This window comes from Papio anubis, chromosome 20 (assembly GCF_008728515.1).
Source record: "Papio anubis isolate 15944 chromosome 20, Panubis1.0, whole genome shotgun sequence".
Taxonomy (NCBI): domain Eukaryota; kingdom Metazoa; phylum Chordata; class Mammalia; order Primates; family Cercopithecidae; genus Papio; species Papio anubis.
In genome coordinates this window covers 47,797,569-47,816,847 of record NC_044995.1, presented here as the reverse complement: position 1 = coordinate 47,816,847, position 19,279 = coordinate 47,797,569, and the positions used below count along the sequence as shown (strand labels likewise).

At 60.5% G+C, this 19,279-nt stretch overlaps 2 protein-coding genes across 3 annotated transcripts; both read right to left on the bottom strand.

Annotated features, from left to right (window-relative positions):
* Positions 1 to 215: 215 nt before the first annotated feature.
* RAX2 (retina and anterior neural fold homeobox 2) lies at positions 216 to 3,666 on the bottom strand. Of its 2 annotated transcripts, none has more exons than XM_003914667.2 (3): positions 3,607 to 3,666; positions 2,984 to 3,463; positions 216 to 2,107 (listed from the first exon to the last, which is right to left on the bottom strand). In XM_003914667.2, exons 2-3 carry the CDS (start codon positions 3,335 to 3,337, stop codon positions 1,769 to 1,771), a joined length of 693 nt encoding a protein of 230 aa, XP_003914716.1. In that variant the 5' UTR covers positions 3,338 to 3,463; positions 3,607 to 3,666; the 3' UTR covers positions 216 to 1,768. The 2 variants fall into 2 exon arrangements, with proteins under 2 accessions (XP_003914716.1, XP_009191425.1); XM_009193161.2 differs by having other exon boundaries at positions 270 to 2,107; positions 2,984 to 3,208.
* Positions 3,667 to 10,304: 6,638 nt separating this feature from the next.
* MATK (megakaryocyte-associated tyrosine kinase) lies at positions 10,305 to 18,316 on the bottom strand. The gene is made up of 14 exons (XM_031660118.1): positions 17,919 to 18,316; positions 17,364 to 17,586; positions 17,110 to 17,169; positions 16,621 to 16,734; positions 16,409 to 16,524; positions 16,100 to 16,319; positions 15,436 to 15,529; positions 13,935 to 14,000; positions 12,034 to 12,133; positions 11,870 to 11,954; positions 11,712 to 11,785; positions 11,327 to 11,522; positions 10,848 to 10,934; positions 10,305 to 10,760 (listed from the first exon to the last, which is right to left on the bottom strand). Exons 1-14 carry the CDS (start codon positions 18,200 to 18,202, stop codon positions 10,521 to 10,523), a joined length of 1,959 nt encoding a protein of 652 aa, XP_031515978.1. The 5' UTR covers positions 18,203 to 18,316; the 3' UTR covers positions 10,305 to 10,520.
* Positions 18,317 to 19,279: the final 963 nt, after the last annotated feature.

Here is a 19,279-nt window from a genome sequence, read left to right as displayed (position 1 = left end):
CCCCTCCTCACTCTACTCCAGCCACACGGGCCTCCTTGCTATTCTGCCAATGCACCAGGCGCGGCCCTGCCCCAGGGCCTTTGCACGGCCTATGCCTCTGCCCAGCCTCCTCCTCCCCTAGACCACCTCCCTCCCGCCCCGGTCTCCACCTTCACGCCAGCCTCCCCTCCTCCAGAACTCCCTGTTACAATTGCAGCCCCGGCCACGCTCCCCATCTGCCTTTCCTGGTTGTTGTTTTCTCCCTATCACTTATCACTGAAGTCTTATGCTTTAGGTTTGTTTTTTATTTATTTGTTTTGAGTCGGGGTCTGGCTCTGTTGCACAGGCTGGAATGCAGTGGTGTGATCACAGCTCAGCCTCGACCTTCTGGGCTCAAGCAATCCTCCTGCCTCAGCTTCTCGGGTCCCTGGGATGACAAGTGTGCACCACTACACCTGGCACGTTTTAAAAATGTTTGTGGAGACTGAGTCTTGCTATGTCACCCAGACTGGTCTCAAGCAATCCTCCCACCTCAGCGTCCCAAAGCACTGGGATTACAGGCATGAGCCACCGCACCTGGCCTGGTTTAGGTTAAAAAGAAAAAAAAAATCTTTCTTGTGCTTACTGCCGTGTCCCCAGTGCCTGGTGCACAGTGACATTGGCTGGGCGTTGGGCCACAGGACTGGTGTGCGAGGTGCTGCCTGGAGATGGGGTGCCCCGGTGATCTGGGAGTGATCTGGAGAGCCCGGGCTGGAGACGAGGAGGGTAGCTACTGCAGCTCCTGCCCTGGTGCCGCACTTCTGTCTCGGGGTGGCCCTGGCCAAGACTGTCCCATCCCATGGCTCAGGGCCCCTCCTGCTGCACTGGGCCAGCCATGCTTGCCAGTCACAGCGGGTTCTCAGCCCCGCGACAGCCTCCTTGCTCAGAGCTCTTGGGCAATGCAACTGGGTTGGACAGAGCAGACCCCGGCCGTGCCTCTGCAGGGCTGGAGGACATGCACGGGGCCTGGGGTCTGTGGGGACGCGAGGAACAGGGGCTGATGACGACACAGCCAGCACCAGCCTGCCTCCACACGAGGCCCCACCCTCCCTCCAGAACCTGCTGCCGTGCCTCGGATGGGGGGGCCGGTGATGGGTCTGAAAGGCAGCTTCACCCACTCCTAGCCGTGCGACCTTGGGGACCTGGCTTCCTGCCTGAGCCCCAGTTTCCCTCTCTGTAGAATGGGCTGACGGCTGTGCCCGAGGTCCAGGGCGCAACGGAGAGGGGAACGCTCACGTGGTGGGTGCACCGTGAAAGGAGACCAGGCTCGCGGGAGCTGCCGTGATTGTCATTTCGGGGGGACCGGGAGCCTGGAGAGCGGGCAGCTCTGCTGATGGGGAGTGGGAGCGGCAGAGAGATGTACACTCATCTTACAGAGTCAGCGGCCCCGCCACTCACAGCCTCACAGCCCGGGAACCTCAGAGGCCCCCACACCCCATTAACAGACGGGAGACTGAGGCCCCAGGAGGGGAGGAGGGCCCCCGTCCCTGGCCTAGGAATACTTGGGTCACCTCCTGCCTGACACTAGGGCCGGTCCGCTGCCAGCAGGACGGGTGGTGATCGGGTAGGGGACAGGATGGGGGCGGGGGACCCAGCAGCCTGTCTCTGGTCCTGCTCCCCAGTGGTGGTGGCCTGGCCTGACCACGGTTGCTCCGTGACCTCAGCCTAGGCCAAGGCGTGGTGGCTGTCACCAGGGCACGTCTCCAGCTCTCAGGCTGAACCGAGGAGGGGGCCCAGGAGGGCAGCAGGCTCAGGCTGGCGGCCAAGCCCTGTCCAGAGCCTGTGCGTGTTCCTTGGCCAGCAGCCGCAGGGACGCCTCCTCCAGGGCGAAGCCGTCTGCGAAGGTGGGAGCAAAGGCATGAGGCCCAAAGGACGCTTGCAGCCCCGGGCCCGGGCCCAGGAGGCGGGGGAGGCCTGGCACGGCCGGCGGTCCAGGGCCCAACCAGGGCTCCAGGGGCAGCGACATGGCCGGGGGGCGGGCGAAGGGCAGCGCCGGGGCCTCGGGAAGTCTCGGGGCTGCCACGGCACCCGAGCCTGACTCCAGCCGCTCCTGGCGGCGCCACTTGGCCCGGCGGTTCTGGAACCACACCTGGAGGGTGTGAGAGGGAACGGGGGGATGCTGTGAGCTCAGCTGCTCCCCGCCACTCCTTGGAGGTCCTCTGCACACCCCAGCCCCGGGGATTCCGCCTCCCGGCTGACCCAACTCACACCTGCTGCTTTGCTGTTTCGTCCCAAGAAGATGAGGATCTCCGAAGCGTTCCCTAAGCCCAGGCTCCCCTCCAACTCCTCACTCCCCTCCTTGGTCTCCCTTGGCCCTTATCATTCAAGGCCTCCAAAGGCATCGTTACCGGCACCATTCTCTGCCTCCTCCTTCACCCACTTCACACCTGGCTCAAGGGAAACGCCTCCAACTGAACCCCTCCACGCCTTTGCACACACTGTTCAGGATGCCTAGGAAAATGCCCCTTTTCCTTCCCAGCTGGCACACTCCTACTCAAATGTCTTTGTTTTGTTTTGTTTTGTTTTGTTTTTTTTGAGACGGGGTCTTGCTCTGTCGCCCAGGCTGGAGTGCAGTGGCGGGATCGCAGCTCACTGCAAGCTCCGCCTCCCGGGTTCCCGCCATTCTCCTGCCTCAGCCTCCCAAGTAGCTGTGACTACAGGCATCCGCCACCTCGCCCGGCTAGTTTTTTTGTTTTTTTTTAGTAGAGACGGGGTTTCACCGTGTTAGCCAGGATGCTCTCGATCTCCTGACCTCGTGATCCGCCCGTCTCAGCCTCCCAAAGTGCTGGGATTACAGGCTTGAGCCACCGCGCCCGGCCCCAAATGTCAAAACCTCAGCTCCCACACCCCCTCCTCCAGGAAGCCTTCCTAGCTTCTCTTCTGCTCATGCGCCGGGAGGGTCAGGATCTTGCTTTGCCTCCCTCCACAGGCTGTGAAAGGTGTGTGTTCTGGGGGGTGCCCTCACCTGCACGCGCACCTCAGGTAGGTGCACCTTGGCCGCCAGCTCCTCACGGCTGTAGACATCCGGGTAATGGGAGGCCTCGAACGCCCGCTCCAGCTGGTGCAGCTGGTAGGTGGTGAAGGTGGTGCGGTTCCTCCGGTGCTTCTTCTTGGGGGCCTCCTCGCCCGGCCCCAGACTCCCACCCTCGGCCGCCGGCCCCTCACCCGGGCTCAGGAACATGGCTCCCACCTGGCGAGACGGCAGCGGGACAGATGGCGGGGAGACGGCCGGGGGGGCTACCGGCAGGGACAGGGCAGGGGAGCCCCAGGCTTGCCTCCCGGCTCCGGGGAGATCTGTTCCCTCCACTGGGGCCGGCATGCGCTCTGCATCCCCGGGCTGTCCTCCTGGGGCTTGTGGGGGTCTCCTGCTGGGCCTCTGTCTGTTCTTCCTTCTCTGTGTGTCACCGTCCCTGTTTTCTCTTCCCCTCTCTGTGGCTGTCACGGCCTATGTGTGTGGCGGGGGGGGTCAAGGATGCCCCCCCAAAGGAAGGCAGGATCCCTTCTCACACCCTAAGCCCTCCACCCTGGGGGGGATCTCTGCCCCCACCACCTCCCACGCAGGCCCACCAGTGCCCACCCCGCACTCACCGCCCACGGCAGCCCCTCTGTCAATCTCCACAGGGCACCTGCCCCAGTGGGCCCGGCGCCGCGTCTGCTGTGGCCTGGCCCTGCCAGACCTGAGCCGGGTCGGGGTTGGGTGGGGGAGGATTAGCTCAAGGTGATTAATTGAGGCGGCACCTCCCACTCGGTCCCCGGGCTGTCCTGAGCCAGGAGGGAGGGCAGGGTGGGCGGAGGGCTGCAGCTCCAGGTGGAGGCTGGGGGGATAGTCTGCCGGGCTCCACCGCCCCTCGCCATAAGATGCCACGGGGCTCTTCCTCCCTGGGCCTCAGTCTCCCTGGCTGTAAAACTGCCACACTAGGACCTACCCTGGGGGGATTTCAGCTGCTCAGAGCATCGCACAGAAATTGGCATACAGGGGGCACTTGATGAATGCCCATTATTAATACTTTTATCTGCTGGGGGCAGAAAAAGGTGTCTTAGGACTCACAGAGGTCAGAGGGGGTTGGGGAAGCTGAGGTCCCAGAGGTGAAGGCACTGCAGTTGGCTCTTCTGGACACAAGGGGCAGAGGCCCTTTTAACTGGGTCTTGAGGTATGAATAGGAGTTCACCATTCACAGACGGGCGCAGTGGCTCACACCTGTAACCCCAAGACTTTGGGGAGGCTGAGGCGGGTGGACCACCTGAGGTCAAGAGCCAAGATCGCACCACTGCAATCCAGCCTGGGCTGGAGTGAAACTCCGTCTCAAAAAGAAAAAGAAGTTCACCATTCATTCGTTCAATAAGCACTTATTGAGCACTTACTGTGTGCCAGGTACTGCTCACAGCAGTAGTGACCAAAACAGACAGAAGACACGGGGCTGACTTTCTAGCAGGGCAAACAGACAACCAGCAACTGTGTTAAAATGCAGAGCGTGGCCAGTGGCCACGAGCCTGGGGAGAAAACCCACGGGAAGGGGCCTGTGGGGACAAGGTGGGTTCCTATTTTATTTTGTTTTGTTTGTTTGTTTGTTTTTTATTTTTTGAGACAGAGTCTCGCTCTGTCACCCAGGCTGGAGTGCAGCAGCGTGATCTCAGATCTCAGCTCACTGCAACCTCCGCCTCCCGGGTTCAAGCGATTCTCCTGCCTCAGCCTCTTGAGTACCTGGGATTACAGGCACCCACCACCACGCCCAGCTAATTTTTGTATTTTTTAGTGCGGACAGGGTTTCACCATGTTGGCCAGGCTGGTCTCGAACTCCCGACCTCGTGATCTGCCCACCTTGACCTCCCAAAGTGCTGGGATTACAGATGTGAGCCACCGCACCTGGCCTATTTTTGTTTTTTTGAGACTGGGTCTCCCTCTATTGCTCAGGCTGGAGTGCAGTGGCGCAATCTTGGCTCACTGCAACCTCTACCTCCCAGGTTCAAGCGATTCTTTTGCCTCAGCCTCCCGAGTAGCTGGGATTGCAGGCACCTGCCACCACGCCCAGGTCATTTTTTTTTTGAGACAGACTCTTGCTCTGTTGCCCAGGCTGGAGTGCAGTGGCACGATCTCGGCTCACTGCAAGCTCCGCCTCCCAGGCTTACGCCATTCTCCTGCCTCAGCCTCTCGAGTAGCTGGGACTACAGGCGCCCGCCACCACGCCCGGCTAATTTTTTGTATTTTTAGTAGACACGGGGTTTCACCGTGTTAGCCAGGATGGTCTCAATCTCCTGACCTCGTGATCCGCCTGCCTCGGCCTCCCAAAGTGCTGGGATTACAGGTGTGAGCCACCGTGCCCGGCTAATTTTTGTACTTTTACTAAAGATGGAGTTTCACCATGTTGGCCAGGCTGGTCTTGAACTCCCAACTCCAGGTGATCCACCTGCCTCGGCCTCCCATAGTGCTGGGGTTCCAGGCATGAGCCACCACGCCCGGCCAGGTTGCTATGTTACGGAAGGTGGTGAGAATGGAAGATGGAGTGCAAAGCCGCAAGTTCTGGACACATGCGGTGTGAAGGATGGGGTGCTGGGGAGCCATGGGAGGTTGTGGAGCAGGGACACACTGGCATTTTATACAAACATCAATGATGAGCAGCTGAGAAACCAAGGGCAGGTGCCCGGCAGGCGAGGCTAAAGGGCCTGGTCAGGCCAAGGGCTGGGGGATGGGGAGGACAGAAGGGAGGGGGTAGCGATTCCACAGGAAGGAAGTTGGAGAGGGGCAGGGTGTGGGCGTGGAGGTGCAAGGGCGATGTCCAGGCGCATTCTGGACTGTGAGGTGGGACTGTTTCAGAGGCGGAGGCCTGAGAGGTGGAGTGGGCTCCAGGAAAGCTCCAGAGACCAGTGTCCCCCAAGTCCAAGGAGCCAGGGGGCTCAGGCAGGGGAGCGCCCTGGACACGGAAAGGAGAGGGTACTCCAGGGGCAGTGGGAAGGGGAGATGAGGGGAGGCTTGATTTAGTGACACGGAGGACATGGGGGAGGTGACTGCGGTGGAGTGAGGGGACACTCAGGCCTGCGGATGGGTGAAGGGGCGGGTGCAAAGTGAAGTAGAGAGAGATCCTTCCGGAATGTTGGCATGTTGGCTTTGAAGGGAGAGAGACACACAAAGAGAGACAGAGGAAGGCGTGACACACACACATACGAGAAACCGGGTGCCCAGGCCCCAGAGGAGTCCGGGTCAGAACCCAGGGGGCAGGTGGCTTCGACTCTGGATCCGGGTGTAGCTCCCCAATGCCAGGGGCCAAGTTCAGGTGGGCAAGGTGCGGAGGGACACAGGGGTTCAAGCCCGGGCCAGAGGGGCAGCTGCAGCTTCTGAGGCTCCAGGTGCCTCCCCCGGCCTCAGCTGCCCGTTGGCAAGGTGGGCCCACCAGGCTCTGCGTCCAGGGCGGAGCCAGGCCTGTTGCCCATTGAGGCACAGGGCTGCGGGGTGGGGAGAGAGAATTGCCCTGATTGCTTCATCACTTTAGAGCACTAACGAGCTGCTTCATATCTCAGACCCCAATTAACTAATTGGCCAGTGTGGGTTAAGAGGCCGCAGGAAGGATCGTGGCGTGAGGCGCGGGGGGGGGCTTTGGGCGACTTAGCCGGACAGGCAAAAGCTGCAGACGCTGTGTCAGCTTAGAGGGCCGGATTAGGAGTGTGGGCCGGGCGGGCAGGGCCCAGGGGACAGGTGGTCCCCCGCGGCGGATTAGGCAGGGGCTGGTCCCCTCCAGCCTTCACCTTTCAATTATCCCCCAGACAGAACCACTAACCTGCCTCCGGTGCTGGTGAGGAAAGTGAGGCCCGAGGGTGTGCAGGGCTTTAATGGGGCTGCATAGGAGGTCGGCATGACCTTGGGACATTTCCGTGTCTCAGCTTGGCCAGGATGGGAGGGTGGCCCGGGAGTCCTGGAGTGGGGGCCGTGCCCAGCCTGGCCAGAGACTCCTCTCTGTGTATCCTCAAGGCTGGCTCCATGGGAGACTCAACTGAGAGCAGGTGTTGGACCGTCCCAGCAATAATGGGGCACCAGCTATATGCCTGCCTTCTAGGTGCCCCTCCCTTCACTGCTGTGGGCCTTGGGGCCCTCCTGCCCCTCTAGGAAAAGGTGCCCGTTGACTGGAGGAGGCTGCTGAGGCCTAGAGAGGGAAAAAGTTTTCCCAGTAGGGGCCGCCTCGCCCCTGTTTGCCCGGGACTTTCCCGGTTTTAGCTCTAAAGTCGCATACCCTGGAACAGCCCTCAGCCCTGAGCAAACCAGGGCTGTCACCCCAGGGCCAGCGTCACACAGCTGGGGGGCGAGTCAGGATTGAACCTGCATGTGCAAAGTGGATCCAGACCCACTGTGCCAGAGCGGGCAGGAGGGCCAGTGTTTCCCTGCCATTCTGTCCCCCAGAGTCACAGGGTCAGCCTGCTAGGTCCCTGGACATTTGGACTGCCTCTGTCCAAGGACAGTGTCATCTGAGAGCTGTCACTGCAGCAGCTGCGATGATACTCAGTACCCAGAGGGCCAGCACAGTAGGCCGGAGACAGAGGCCGGGGCGCCCGTGCCGCACAGCTCCCAGGCCAGCTTCTCGGACAACTTGTGGAAGGGTGCCCAGCAGGTGGGCTCTGCCTCCCAGCTGCTGCTCTGAGGACGTGCACGGGGCCTGGACAGCCCTTGGGGGGCTGCACGCGGTACCCCTTCTCCATGGCCTCTGACACCTCCTTCAGCCTGGCTTTGTTAAGTGAAGAGGAGGGGTGGATGGATGTGTGAATGGATGGTGGGTGGGTAGGTGGATGAAGGGATGGATGAATGGTGGGTGGATCAATGGAACAGTGGATGGAGAGATGGATGAATAGAGTGGATGGGTGGGTAGATGAATGGATGGGTAGATGGATGGACATGGGAATGAGTGGGGGATGGATGCGTGGGGAGATGGATAAGTGGATGTATGTATGCATGGATGGGTGAATGGGTGGGGACAGGAGGATGGGTGGGTGGATGGATGAATGGAAGGATGGATGGGTGTGTGGATGGATGATGGGTAGATAAATGGGTGGACAGATATGTGAGTGGATGGTAGGTGGATGGGTGAATGGATGGGTGGACAGGTGGATGGATGCATGGGTGGATGGATGGATGGATGGTGGATATGTGGGTGGATGGATGATTGGTAGATGAGTAGATGGTGAGTGGATGGATGGATGGGTGGATGGATGCATGGGTGGATGGATGAGTGGATAGTAGGTGGATGGATGGATGGATGGATGGGTGAGTGGACAGGTAGATGTGTGGGTCGATGGACTCGGGTGGATGGATGAATAGGTGGATGGTAGATGTGTGGGTGGATGGATGACTGGTGGATGAGTGGATGGTGGGTGGATGGTGGATGGTGGATGGATGAATAGGTAGATGGGTGGATGGATGAATGGATAGTAGGTAGATGGATGGGTGGACGGGTGAGTGAACAGGTAGATGTATGGGTGGGTGGACACATGGGTGGATGGATGAATAGGTGGGTGGATGGTGGATGATTGGGTGGATGGATGAGTGGATGCTGGGTGGATGGATGGATGGATGCGCGGATGGGTGGATGGTAGATGTATGATTGAGTGAGTGGATGAGTAGAATTGAATGCATGGTGTGAATGGAATAAATAGGTGGGTGCACAGGTGGATGGGTGGGTGTATGGATGGATGGATGGATGATAGGTATGTGGGTGGATGGATGATTGGTGGGTGGATGGATGGGTGTGTGGATGGTGGGTGGGTGGATGGAGGGTGGGTGGATGCGTGGGTGGGTGGATGGACACATGGATGAATGAATAGGGTGGGTGCATGGGTGGATGGATGAATGAGTGGATGGTGGGTAGGTGGATGGATGTGGATGAGTGGATAGTGGATGGATGGATGAGTGGATGGTGGGTGGATGGATGATGTGTGGGTGGATGGATAGGTGGGTGGACGGATGGATGGGTGACTGGGTGGGTGGATGGATGGATGAGTGGATGGTGGGTAGATGGATGGATGGGTGATTGGGTGGATGGATGAATGAGTAGATGGTGGGTGGGTGGATGGATGATGTGTGGGTGGATGGATAGGTGGATAGGTGGGTGGATGGATGGATGAGTGGATGGTGGGTGGGTGGATGGATGGATGAGTGGATGGTGGGTGGGTGGATGGGTGGGTGGGTGGATGGATGGATGAGTGGATGGTGGGTGGTGGGTGGATGGATGGTGGATGGTGGATGGTGGATGGTGGGGGGGTGGGTGGATGGATGAGTGGATGGTGATTGAGTGGATGGATGGATGAGTAGATACTGGGTGGATGGGTGGGTGATGGGTGAGATTTTCATGATTGGTTCAGACCATGATGAAAAAAGCAGAAGTGAGGGACGTGCAGAGAAGTGGGAGAGGCTGGAGCGGGAAGAGAGGGGAACGAAACCTGGGCTGTGGACCCAGACAGGCCCAGATTCAAATCCAGGCTCTACCATATCTTCTTGTGGCAACCCAGCGTGAGCGACCTGCCCTCTCTGGGCTTCAGTGTCCGCGTCTGTGAAATGGGTGTAATCTTGGCACTCACCTCCAGCGGCATTTTGGGGATTTGACCTGAAAGTGCTCAACATGGTGGCTGCCCATGAATGGGGGAGGCAGGAGGAGGAGGGTGGCCTCCCCAGGCCATCCCTAAACAGGGCTGCTGCCACACACGCAGACCTTCCTTGGGCTGCCATCATGGGGGCTCCCATAGGGATGTAGAGGGCTGGGGCCTGAGAAAGGGATGTGGTGGGAGGGGAGACTTGGACCTTGGGGGCTGCTGGCAGCCTCCCGAGATCCCATGGGTTGGGACGGGGTGCCCACCACTGAATACAGCATCCCCTGGGGGACTGCAGTGGGGAACCCATGGGTAATGGCAAGTGGGTCTCCTGCCCAGAATTCCCCGGGGAACGATGTCCCCACAGTGGCCAGCGGGCAGGTTCCAGCTGGGTGGATCCTCCATGGACAAAGATGCGGAGGCCCCGTGTGCAGGCACATGGCTGCAGGAGGCAGGGGCTTGGGGCCGGTGGGTGCCCAAGACAAGGCCAAGGATCAGTGGGGTCCCAATTAATTGATCCCATCATGTGGGCTGCAGTGGGTTCCACAGAGGAGGGAGGTGACTGCTGGGGCCAGGGCACACAGGGCATCCGGGTGGGGGGGTGGACCTCTACGGGAGGACCCAGGATGCCTGGCGCCTGGGGGTGTCCGAGAGCAGATCGCCAAAAGTGGCCTCCGGGGAAGAGGGCATGGGGACACAGAGAGAGACACAGGCGCCTACAGTCCTTGGAATCCGTCTTTATCGGGGCGATCATCCTTCGCCTTCGCAGGTCTGGGGTGTTCACGGTCCGCCCAGAGCCCCTTACGCGGGCCAGCCCCTGCCGTGGGCACCAGGACGATGCCTTGCCGACCTGGACCCTCCTTGGGCCTGGCCGGTGTCCCCACGCCGCACTGCCCACTCTCTTGGTCCTCTGGGGCCAAGGGCCCCACCGGGTGGGGTCAGGGCTCCTGGCTTCGGGGCGAGGTGGAGCCGTCGGTATCCTGCCCTGAGACGGAGGCCGGGGCGCCCGCGCTGCGCAGCTCCCGGGCCAGCTTCTCAGCCAGCTTGCGGAAGGGTGGCCGGCGGGCGGGCTCTGCCTCCCAGCAGCTGCTCATGAGGACGTGCACGGGGCCTGGACAGCCCTCGGGGGGCTCCATGCGATACCCCTTCTCCACGGCTTCCGACACCTCCTTCAGTGACTGTGGACAGCAGGCGTGGGCAGGGGTCAAGGCCATAGCCTCTGGACCTGCCCGGAACCCAGTGCCTCCCTGGGGCCCCCTGCTCACCATTTTAGGGTACGGAGCCCGTCCATATGAGAAGACCTCCCAGAGCAGCACCCCAAAACTCCAGACATCCGACTTGCTGGTGAACTTCTGTGGGGCCCGAGACAGGGGTGAGGAGGAACCCCTCAGGGTTTCTGCTCCAGCCTCTGCTTCCTCCAGGAAGCCCTCCTGGGTTGACCCTCACTCTCCGGTCTCCTAATTGATTCCTCCCCCAACGCCGCCCACAATCGAGTCTAGCTCAGCCTTCATGCATGAAGGAAGCCTGGTCATTCTTCACCTCAGTCCTGAGCCCATGCCTTTTTCAGAGCTGGAGAAACTGAGGCCCAGAGGGAAGCTACAAGGAACAATTATGGGCCAAGAGCTTCCTGGAGAGGCAGAGCCATTGCCCTCGGAGTTTCTGAGAGGCCAAGTGACATAGCCAGGGTCATACAGCAAAGCTGGGGGGACCCCAAAGCCCCAGGGGTGTGTGAAGGAGGGCTCACCCCGTGTTTGAGCGCCTCGGGCGCCGTCCACTTAACGGGCAGGCGGCTCGAGTCCAGCCCTTTCCGCTCTGCTTTGGCCAGGCCAAAGTCGCTGACCTTGGCCACCAGGTCCTCGGAGACCAGGATGTTGCGGGCGGCCAGGTCACGGTGCACCAGCTTCTTGCTCTCCAGGTACTCCATCCCCTCGGCCACGTGCCTGGGGGGAGCAGGGGGCAGTGGGGGCTCAGGTGCCAGGACGCCTGCATTCACGGCTCAGAAAGCTCTGGGTGCCTGGGCCACAAGCTCAGAAAGCCTCCCTGCCCCGTGCCTCAGTTTCCCCTTGATGGATCTTGGAATCTGCCCCCCGACGACCCCCACGCCCCGGCACCCTGAGAGCCCCACTTACAGGGAAAACTGCAGGAGCTGAGCGGTGTTCACGAGGGCTCGGCCCCGGGTCCGCAGAAAGTTCACCAGGTTGCCCTGTTGGGGGTGGGAGACGGCCGTGGGGGATGTTAGGGCTGCTTTGCCATGTGGGACCCCCTCCCCGCCTGGGCCCCGCCCCACCTTGCTCACGTGCTCCATGACAATGTACAGCCCCTGGTGCAGGATCACGCCCAGGAGGCGCACCAGGTTCTTGTGTTGCATCTTCCTGGGGGCGGTGGGGTGGGCGTGAGGGCGGGGCTGGGACCCCCCATCCCAGGGTCCCCAGCCCCTACCCCGGGACTCACGTCATGACAGCCGTCTCATCCAGGAAGGCCTGGGCCGTCACGTCACACTTGATATTCTTCACGGCCACCTTTTGCCCCAGGTACTCACCCTGCAGGACAGCTTGGGGGTGGGGGCGGGGAACGGGGTGAGATCGGGACCCCCAACAAACAGCGACAGAGAGACAGACAGACAGGCCCGCTCACACCGGTGCCCATGTAACACTCACACAGCTGCGGGTCCCCAGACCTTGAAACGCAGCCCCCACGTTCCCCATCCCTCCCGCCCTCACAAGCTCCAGACCCAAGATCAAAGAGAACCGTCTGGTCCTGGCGCGGTGGCTCACGCCTGTAATCCCAGCACTCTGGGAGGCTGAGGCAGGCAGATCACCTGAGGTCAGGAGTTCAAGACCAGGCTGACTAACATGGAGAAACCTCGTCTCTACTAAAAATACAAAACTAGCCGGATGTGGTGGCACATGCCTGTAGTCCCAGCTACTCGGGAGGCTGAGGCAGGAGAATCGCTTGAACCCTGGAGGTGGAGGTTGCAGTGAGCCAAGATCGCGCCATTGCACTACAGCCCGGGCAACAGAGCGAAATTCCATCTCAAGAAAAACCACATAAAACCAAAAAAAAACAAAAAACAAAAACAAAGAGAGAACCATCTAAGCCAGGGGTCTGTGAACCTCCACCCCCCAGGGGCCAAATCTACGCTGTCAATTCTTTTTGCAAGACCTTTGAGCTCAAAATGTTTTTTGCATTTTTATTTTTAAAATATTGATACAGTGTCTCACTCTCTCATCCAGGTGAAGTGCAGTGGAGTGATCACAGCTCAGTGTAGGTTCAAATTCCTGGGCTCAAGGGATCCTCCCATCCCAGCCTCCTGAATAGCTGGGACTACAGGCATGCTCCACTGTGCCTGTTTTTTTTTTTTTTGTACAGATGGGGGTCTTGCTATGTTGCCCAGGCTGGACTTGAACTCCTGAGCTCAAGGGATCCTTCTGCCTCAACCTCCCAAAGTGCTGGGATTTCAGGCATGAGACACTGCGCCTGGCTGGTTTTTTTTTGTTTGTTTGTTTGTTTTTGTTTTTGAGATGGAGTCTCGCTATGTCGCCCAGGCTGGAGTGCAGTGGCGCTATCTCGGCTCACTGCAAGCTCCACCTCCCGGGTTCACGCCATTCTCCTGCCTCAGCCTCCCGAGTAGCTGGGACTACAGGCACCCACCACCACGCCCAGCTAATTTTTTTGTATTTTTTTTAGTAGAGACAGGGTTTCACTGTGTTAGCCAGGATGGTCTTGATTTCCTGACCTTGTGATCCACCTGCCTCGGCCTCCCAAAGTGCTGGGATTACAGGCGTGAGCCACGGTGCCCGTCTGGTTTTTGCATTTTTAAATGGTTGTAAAATCAAAAGATGAGTACTGTTTCAGGACATGTGAGCATTATACAAAATTCAAATTTCTGGGCCATAGTTTTCATGGCCACGCCCATATGTTTACATATTGTCTGTGGTTGCTTTCACTCCACAAGGGCAGGATTCAGCAGCTGTGATAGCAGCTCCCTGACACACGAAGCAAAAAATATTATTACAGAGAGTCTGCTGACCCCTGATCTAAACCCCAGAGCCTTCCAGAATAATAATTTCAGGGAATGGTGTTCCAAACATTCCAAACAGAGGGACTGACCATACAAGACCCTGGCAGTGTGAAGTCACTAACATTGACTGCTTGAGTTCATTGACCCCTCATGACAGCTGCCATTACCCCGTGTTCCAGAGGGGGAAACTGAGGCTCAGAGGATTTGCGTGTCTTCAGTTGCACAACTAGTAGGTCATTAAGTATGGGTTTGAATTCAGCTCTGTGACTGCAAAGCCTCAATATGCACCTCCCACCTTCCTTCAGCACCCCCAACCCAGTCCGCCACTCACCTCCAAATTCTCCCTCTCCGATCTGCGCTCCCAATGTCAAATGCTGCAGGTTCAGTAACCAGCCCGCTGTGGAGTGAAGACCCAGTCAGAGGGGTAATGGGCCCCCCAAGCCCTCCCACTGGGGGTTCTACTTGGTGAGAGACTAGGTGAAGTCTCTCACAGTGCTGCAGCTGTGGATACACATTTGAATGGCTGCTGGACCTGGCAATGCCCCTAGGACGGATCAGAGACACCCCACTCCTGGTACCAATTACTGTTGTTGCAACAGACCTATCTCAGGTTGACCTGAGCAAAAACGGGCTTACAGGAGGGATAGTGGTGTGAATGGTCAAAGCTGGGGGCCTGCCTGGCTGAGACCCTCAGATTCCACATTTGCCTTCCAGGAACTCCCTGTCAGGCTCAGGGGGCAGTGCCAGGAAACACTTCAGGTCTCAGAGAGAAGAGCTGCCCTTTTCTCTTTGGCTCTCTTGTCCCTCCAAATACCTGCTGGGCTCTTCCCTACACAGTTCTTTACCTCTGACCACTCAGAAACACACACAGAGCAAAAAAAACAAAAAAACAAAAAAACACAACATGGAGACCCATAAAGGTTCCAGAATATTCCAGGGCTCTGGCCTCCCTGACCCTTCTCCCAAGCGCTCCTGTGTTGTCCCCTCCACTGTCCTCTGGTTGGTTCTGCAGGCGTTCTCTTCTCCCTCCAGAAAGTGACCCCTCCAAATGCCATGGTCTTAAGGGATCATTGGTCAGGGTGATGCTAGTGTCCACCTGGGTGCCATCCCTGATGGATACAGATTTCCCTAGGAGAGACGTACTTTCAAGGAGACAGACATGGGGTGGGAAGAGGCATTTGCTTTTGACCTTAAACACTGAGGATTTCACTACTCAGGGGCTGGAAAAGCATTTCAGGTGAAGGGAACAGAATACACAATGGCTCAGAGGCATGAAGGAAACGATGATCACAGTTGACCTGGGAGGGGGTGGATGCGTGGAGGAAGGGCTTTGCAGATGAGGCTGGAAAGGTGGCTCAGGCCATGCGGGCAGGTTCTGGAAGGTAGTGGAGCTGCTGGGCCTCTCTCCCTGGAGGCACGATTTCATGACAGAAAGATAACCTTGAGGCCGCACTCAAGGCCTGGGCTGGAAGGGGGACTCGCCCTCTGGGAAGGAGGCAATCTGATGGGAGGGCCTGAGGCTGGACTGTGGGGAGGGGAGGGGAGCAGATTCACAAGGTGTTGGTAACCTGGCCAAGGAGGGAATGCTGGAGGGTGGGGTGGGTGGAGGTTCAGGGCCAGGTTTCTGGCTCAGATGGTGGATGATGGCGAAAAAAGGACTGATCTGTGTCTGTGGGTACCCCCAAGGCAGCCCACGTCTTCTATCCCATAGTTGGGCATAGAGACAGGCTTGGGTGATCTGGCCTCAGAGGTGCGGAGGCCCCAGGGCCCTTCCTCCCGCGCTGGGCTAACGCGGTCAGGGAAGGGGGTCTGTCCTCCTGAGCGTCCCCTACCCCTGGCCAGCTCCTCCTCGGCAGACTTGGTCCCGTGTTTCCGCTTTGGTCTCACCAGCTTGGTGCAGATAGCGCCCTTGTCTTTGCTGTAATGCTGCAGGATGTGGGGACAGCCATGAGCCCAGCCCCAGGGCGGGGAACCCCGGCATCCTGTCCCCTTCCTGGGTGGCCTCTGGGCAGGGTGGGTGGGACCGGGGAGGAGGAGAAAGGCTGGTTTCCATAGGAACGGGAAAGGAGGCAAGCTAAAAGGAGGGGGAGTACTCTGGATTGGTATCAACTTGGGGGGGTCCTGGGGGTCCCCAGAGGAGTCACCCTAGTCCCTAGAGGTAGAACCAGACTGACTCAGGCCACCTGTAGGATGGGCGGTCCATAGGGATCAGCCCCCTGCCCATTTCTGCATTAAGGAGAATCCTACTGTGAGGTCCTCCTGTCTGCCTATCTGAGATGGGATGGGGGCCTGGGGGGCCCCAGGGACTACCCCCTTCATCTCCACATTGGGGAAGCACAGAGCTCAGGGGGGTCCCGGGCGATCAGCACAGAGGTAGGGATGGTGTCTGCCCAGCTGCTGGGGAAGGGCTAGAAGTCAGGCGACCGGCCCCTCCGTCTCTACATAGGGGAGTCTCCAGGGCAGCAGGGACGGGGTGGGGCCTCTGGATGGCAGCACCTCCACCATGTCCATGAGGTTGCAGAAGAACACGGCCTCATCGATGGTGAGGTGGCCGTCGCGGTGCAGCACGCGGTAGTGGATGACGTCACGGCCAAAGCTCACGCACAGGACGTAGTCGCCAGGATGGCGCGCGGACTCCCGCACCAGGAACAGCCCGTCCTCAGGTGGCTGCAGCTGCTGGACAGCCTCCTGGCCCGAGATCTTCCCGTGGAACCACCTGGGGCCACAAAAGGGGTGGGTTGGACCAGGCTGTGGGGGGCGGTCACCTACTGCCCCCCACTCCAGGCCCCTGTCCCGCCCACTCACGGCATGAGGCTGAGCTTGGGGTCTGTGGAGAGGGCCTCCCGCTCCCGCAGCGCCCCAGCTGCCAGCAGCCCCTCCTGCCCGCTGGTGTGGTGCTTGACGCGGTACCAGCTCTTGTTCTGCCAGGGAGGAAGCACGGGGTTGATGTGGGGGGTGTGGGGGTGGTCCTGGTGGAGCCCCCAGCCCCAAGCACCCACACCCTGGCCGCCTCTCACCTCGCAGGCCTCCAGGATGGTGACCACGTCGCCCTTGCGGAAGGCCAGCTCCCCTGGCTTGGGGCGGGTGTGCTCGCATTTGGTGATGCACTGGGTACCCGGGGCCCAGCGCCTCTGCAGAGGGGGCCAGGAGAGGGGCGATGGGAGGACATCACGGAGATGTGGGGAGCAGAGGCATGGGAGGGGAAAGAGGACAGGAGGGAGAAAGGCATGGAGATTGGAGAAGAGCAGAGAGGCAGAGAAAACAGATGCAGACATTGGGGAAGGAGAGAAACGGGGTGAACAGCGCTCAAAGAGAGAAATTGTAGAGTCACAAAGAGAGGACAGGGGCAGAAGGTCAGGAAGCCAAGATGACTGAGAAAGGCCAGGCAGAGCCCAGCAGAAGCGGGTAGAGGGAAGAGAGCACAGCCCTCCAGGAAGGGGGCTGAGGGTGTGGCTGGAGTTGAAGAAGGACCCGGGGGATAGAGGAACCAGGCTAGACACACTCACCGTTGGCATCCTGGCTGAGACAGGCGGGGGGTGCCAGGCTCGGAGGAAGCGGGGGCTCACCTGGGGAGGGGGCAGAGTCCAGGTGGGAGCTGGGCTGAGACCCAGGGTCCAGTTCCCACCACTTCCAGCCCAGGCCAGGTGGGGGCAATGGCCAGGCAGGGGCAATGGCCAGGCAGGCAGAGAGAGCCCCCGAGAGGCATCCTGGGTGGACCCAGAGCTGGCTCCCCAAGCCCCTTCGGGGAAGTGATCTTTACCCGGGGAAGTTCTTTAGCAGAATCACAGCCATGAAATGCCCGCCAGGAAAGCAGGGAGCCTCGCCCCGCCATCGCCCCCAGAGGGAAACTGAGGCAGGGGAGAGGAGCACTGAGCAAGTGGCCACAGTCGGGGACGCTGGGAATGGCCTGCCACAGTCCGGGCGGCTGGCACGGGAGGTAGGGAGCTGGGTGCCACTGGACCGAGCCTGGTTCTTCCTCTTTTCTGGTAAGTAGGCAGGGGCAGGGTGGGGAAATAGGGATGAGTCAAGGTCATTCCCAAGATTATCTGACCGTGGGGTGGAACTGGGGGCAGGGGTGGGTCCAGTAGCCCTGCTGGGCTCCTCCGGCCACCCGCTGAGCCTCTCTGATCCCCCCAAACCCAGGACAGACACACAAAGTCGCTCACTGCTGCAGGGATGGGGGACCCTCCCTGCCTCCCTGCCTCCCCCATCTCCAGGACCGCTGGTGGCTGGGAAGTGGGCGGTGCTGGGGGGTGAGTCTCAGCCCCTCCAATATGCGCCTCCCCTGAAATCCTCCAGTCCCACGTGTACTCACACGCATACGGATGCATGTACACGCACAGAAACACACGGGGCTCGGACACAGGTGCGCGCAGACAAGCAAATGACCACGTCCACCTGGAAACAGGTGTGCGCACACGTCCCCGCGCGTCCGCGCGCATAAGCGCTCCACACCTGGGAACGTGCGCACCTGTCCCCCGCCCCCGGCACACACACAGCCGCCCCACACTGGAACACCTGGGCGCCAGCACTGGGCCACTCGGGCACGCAGGGCGCCACGCAGGGCCGCGCACACGCTTCTCGGCCACACGCGCCCATACTCCACGTGGACGCGCGGGTACACACGCCCGGGGCTCGTAGCCGCGCACACTCGCACCCAGGAAATCCCCGCCGCCACCACGCCGGGTCCGATCTTCTCTGAGCACCCTCCGCCCCAGCCGCGCAACCGCCGCGCGCCCGGGTCGCGCACACTCGCGCGCCGCACCGTACTTCCTGCGTCCCGGACCCACCCCCGCCCAGAGCCCTCGGGGTTTCCCCCCCCCCGGCCTCGGGGTCCCTCCACCTCTCCCCGCCGAGGTGCTCACCTGCCAGGGGCGCCCGGGCCGCGCCCCGCGCCCGGCCCCAGGAGGGCCTCCGCGAGCCGGCTGCGCACACCGAGGCGGTCCCGGCTGCCTGCACTGGCTGGGCGAGGTTGCTCCGTTTCCTCATTGCCAGGGGGCTTGAAGGAGGGTCGGGGTGGAGGCCCGGGGAGGCTGGGAGCCCGCGGGGTCCCGGCCGCACTGCGGTCTGCTCCGCGCGCCGCCGCCGCCGCCCCTCCCCGCCCCCACGGCCCCCGGCGCCTCCCGCGCTCCCGGGCTGGCGGGGGTCGGGCGCGCGCGCCGGGCGCCACGCCTGGCTTGACCCGGCCCTGTCGGGTGCGTGCACCCCACACACCCTGGGAAGCGGGGTTCTTGGAGTGTGGTATGGGCGCCGCCAGGGCGCGTGGCGGGGGTCGGGGGTGAGGGAGAGTGAGCTGCCCGTCCGGGGAGGTAAGCAAGGCGCCGAGCCCGGACACCCAGAGGATCCTTCGTACTCTGCAATTCCAACTCCCTCAGTGCCGCCCATTTTAGCACCCACCGTCTCAGAGGGCTATTGGTGGTTGACAAAAAGCCTTCAAAAATGTCACTCACTATCAATATCCTTATCATAATCATCAACATTAAGGGAAAATTGGGGTAACAGAATCATCGGGAACTGTAATCATCCGGATGCAAATTTCTTAGAGCTGCCCTCCTCAGAGGGTAAAAGGGGGGCCTGGGAGTTGGGGGGACCTGGCTCTGCCCAGAGGTAGGCGCTACCGCTTTTCCAGCAGGGATTTCCTCCCCCATAGGGAGGGTGGGGGCCCCACCCACTTTC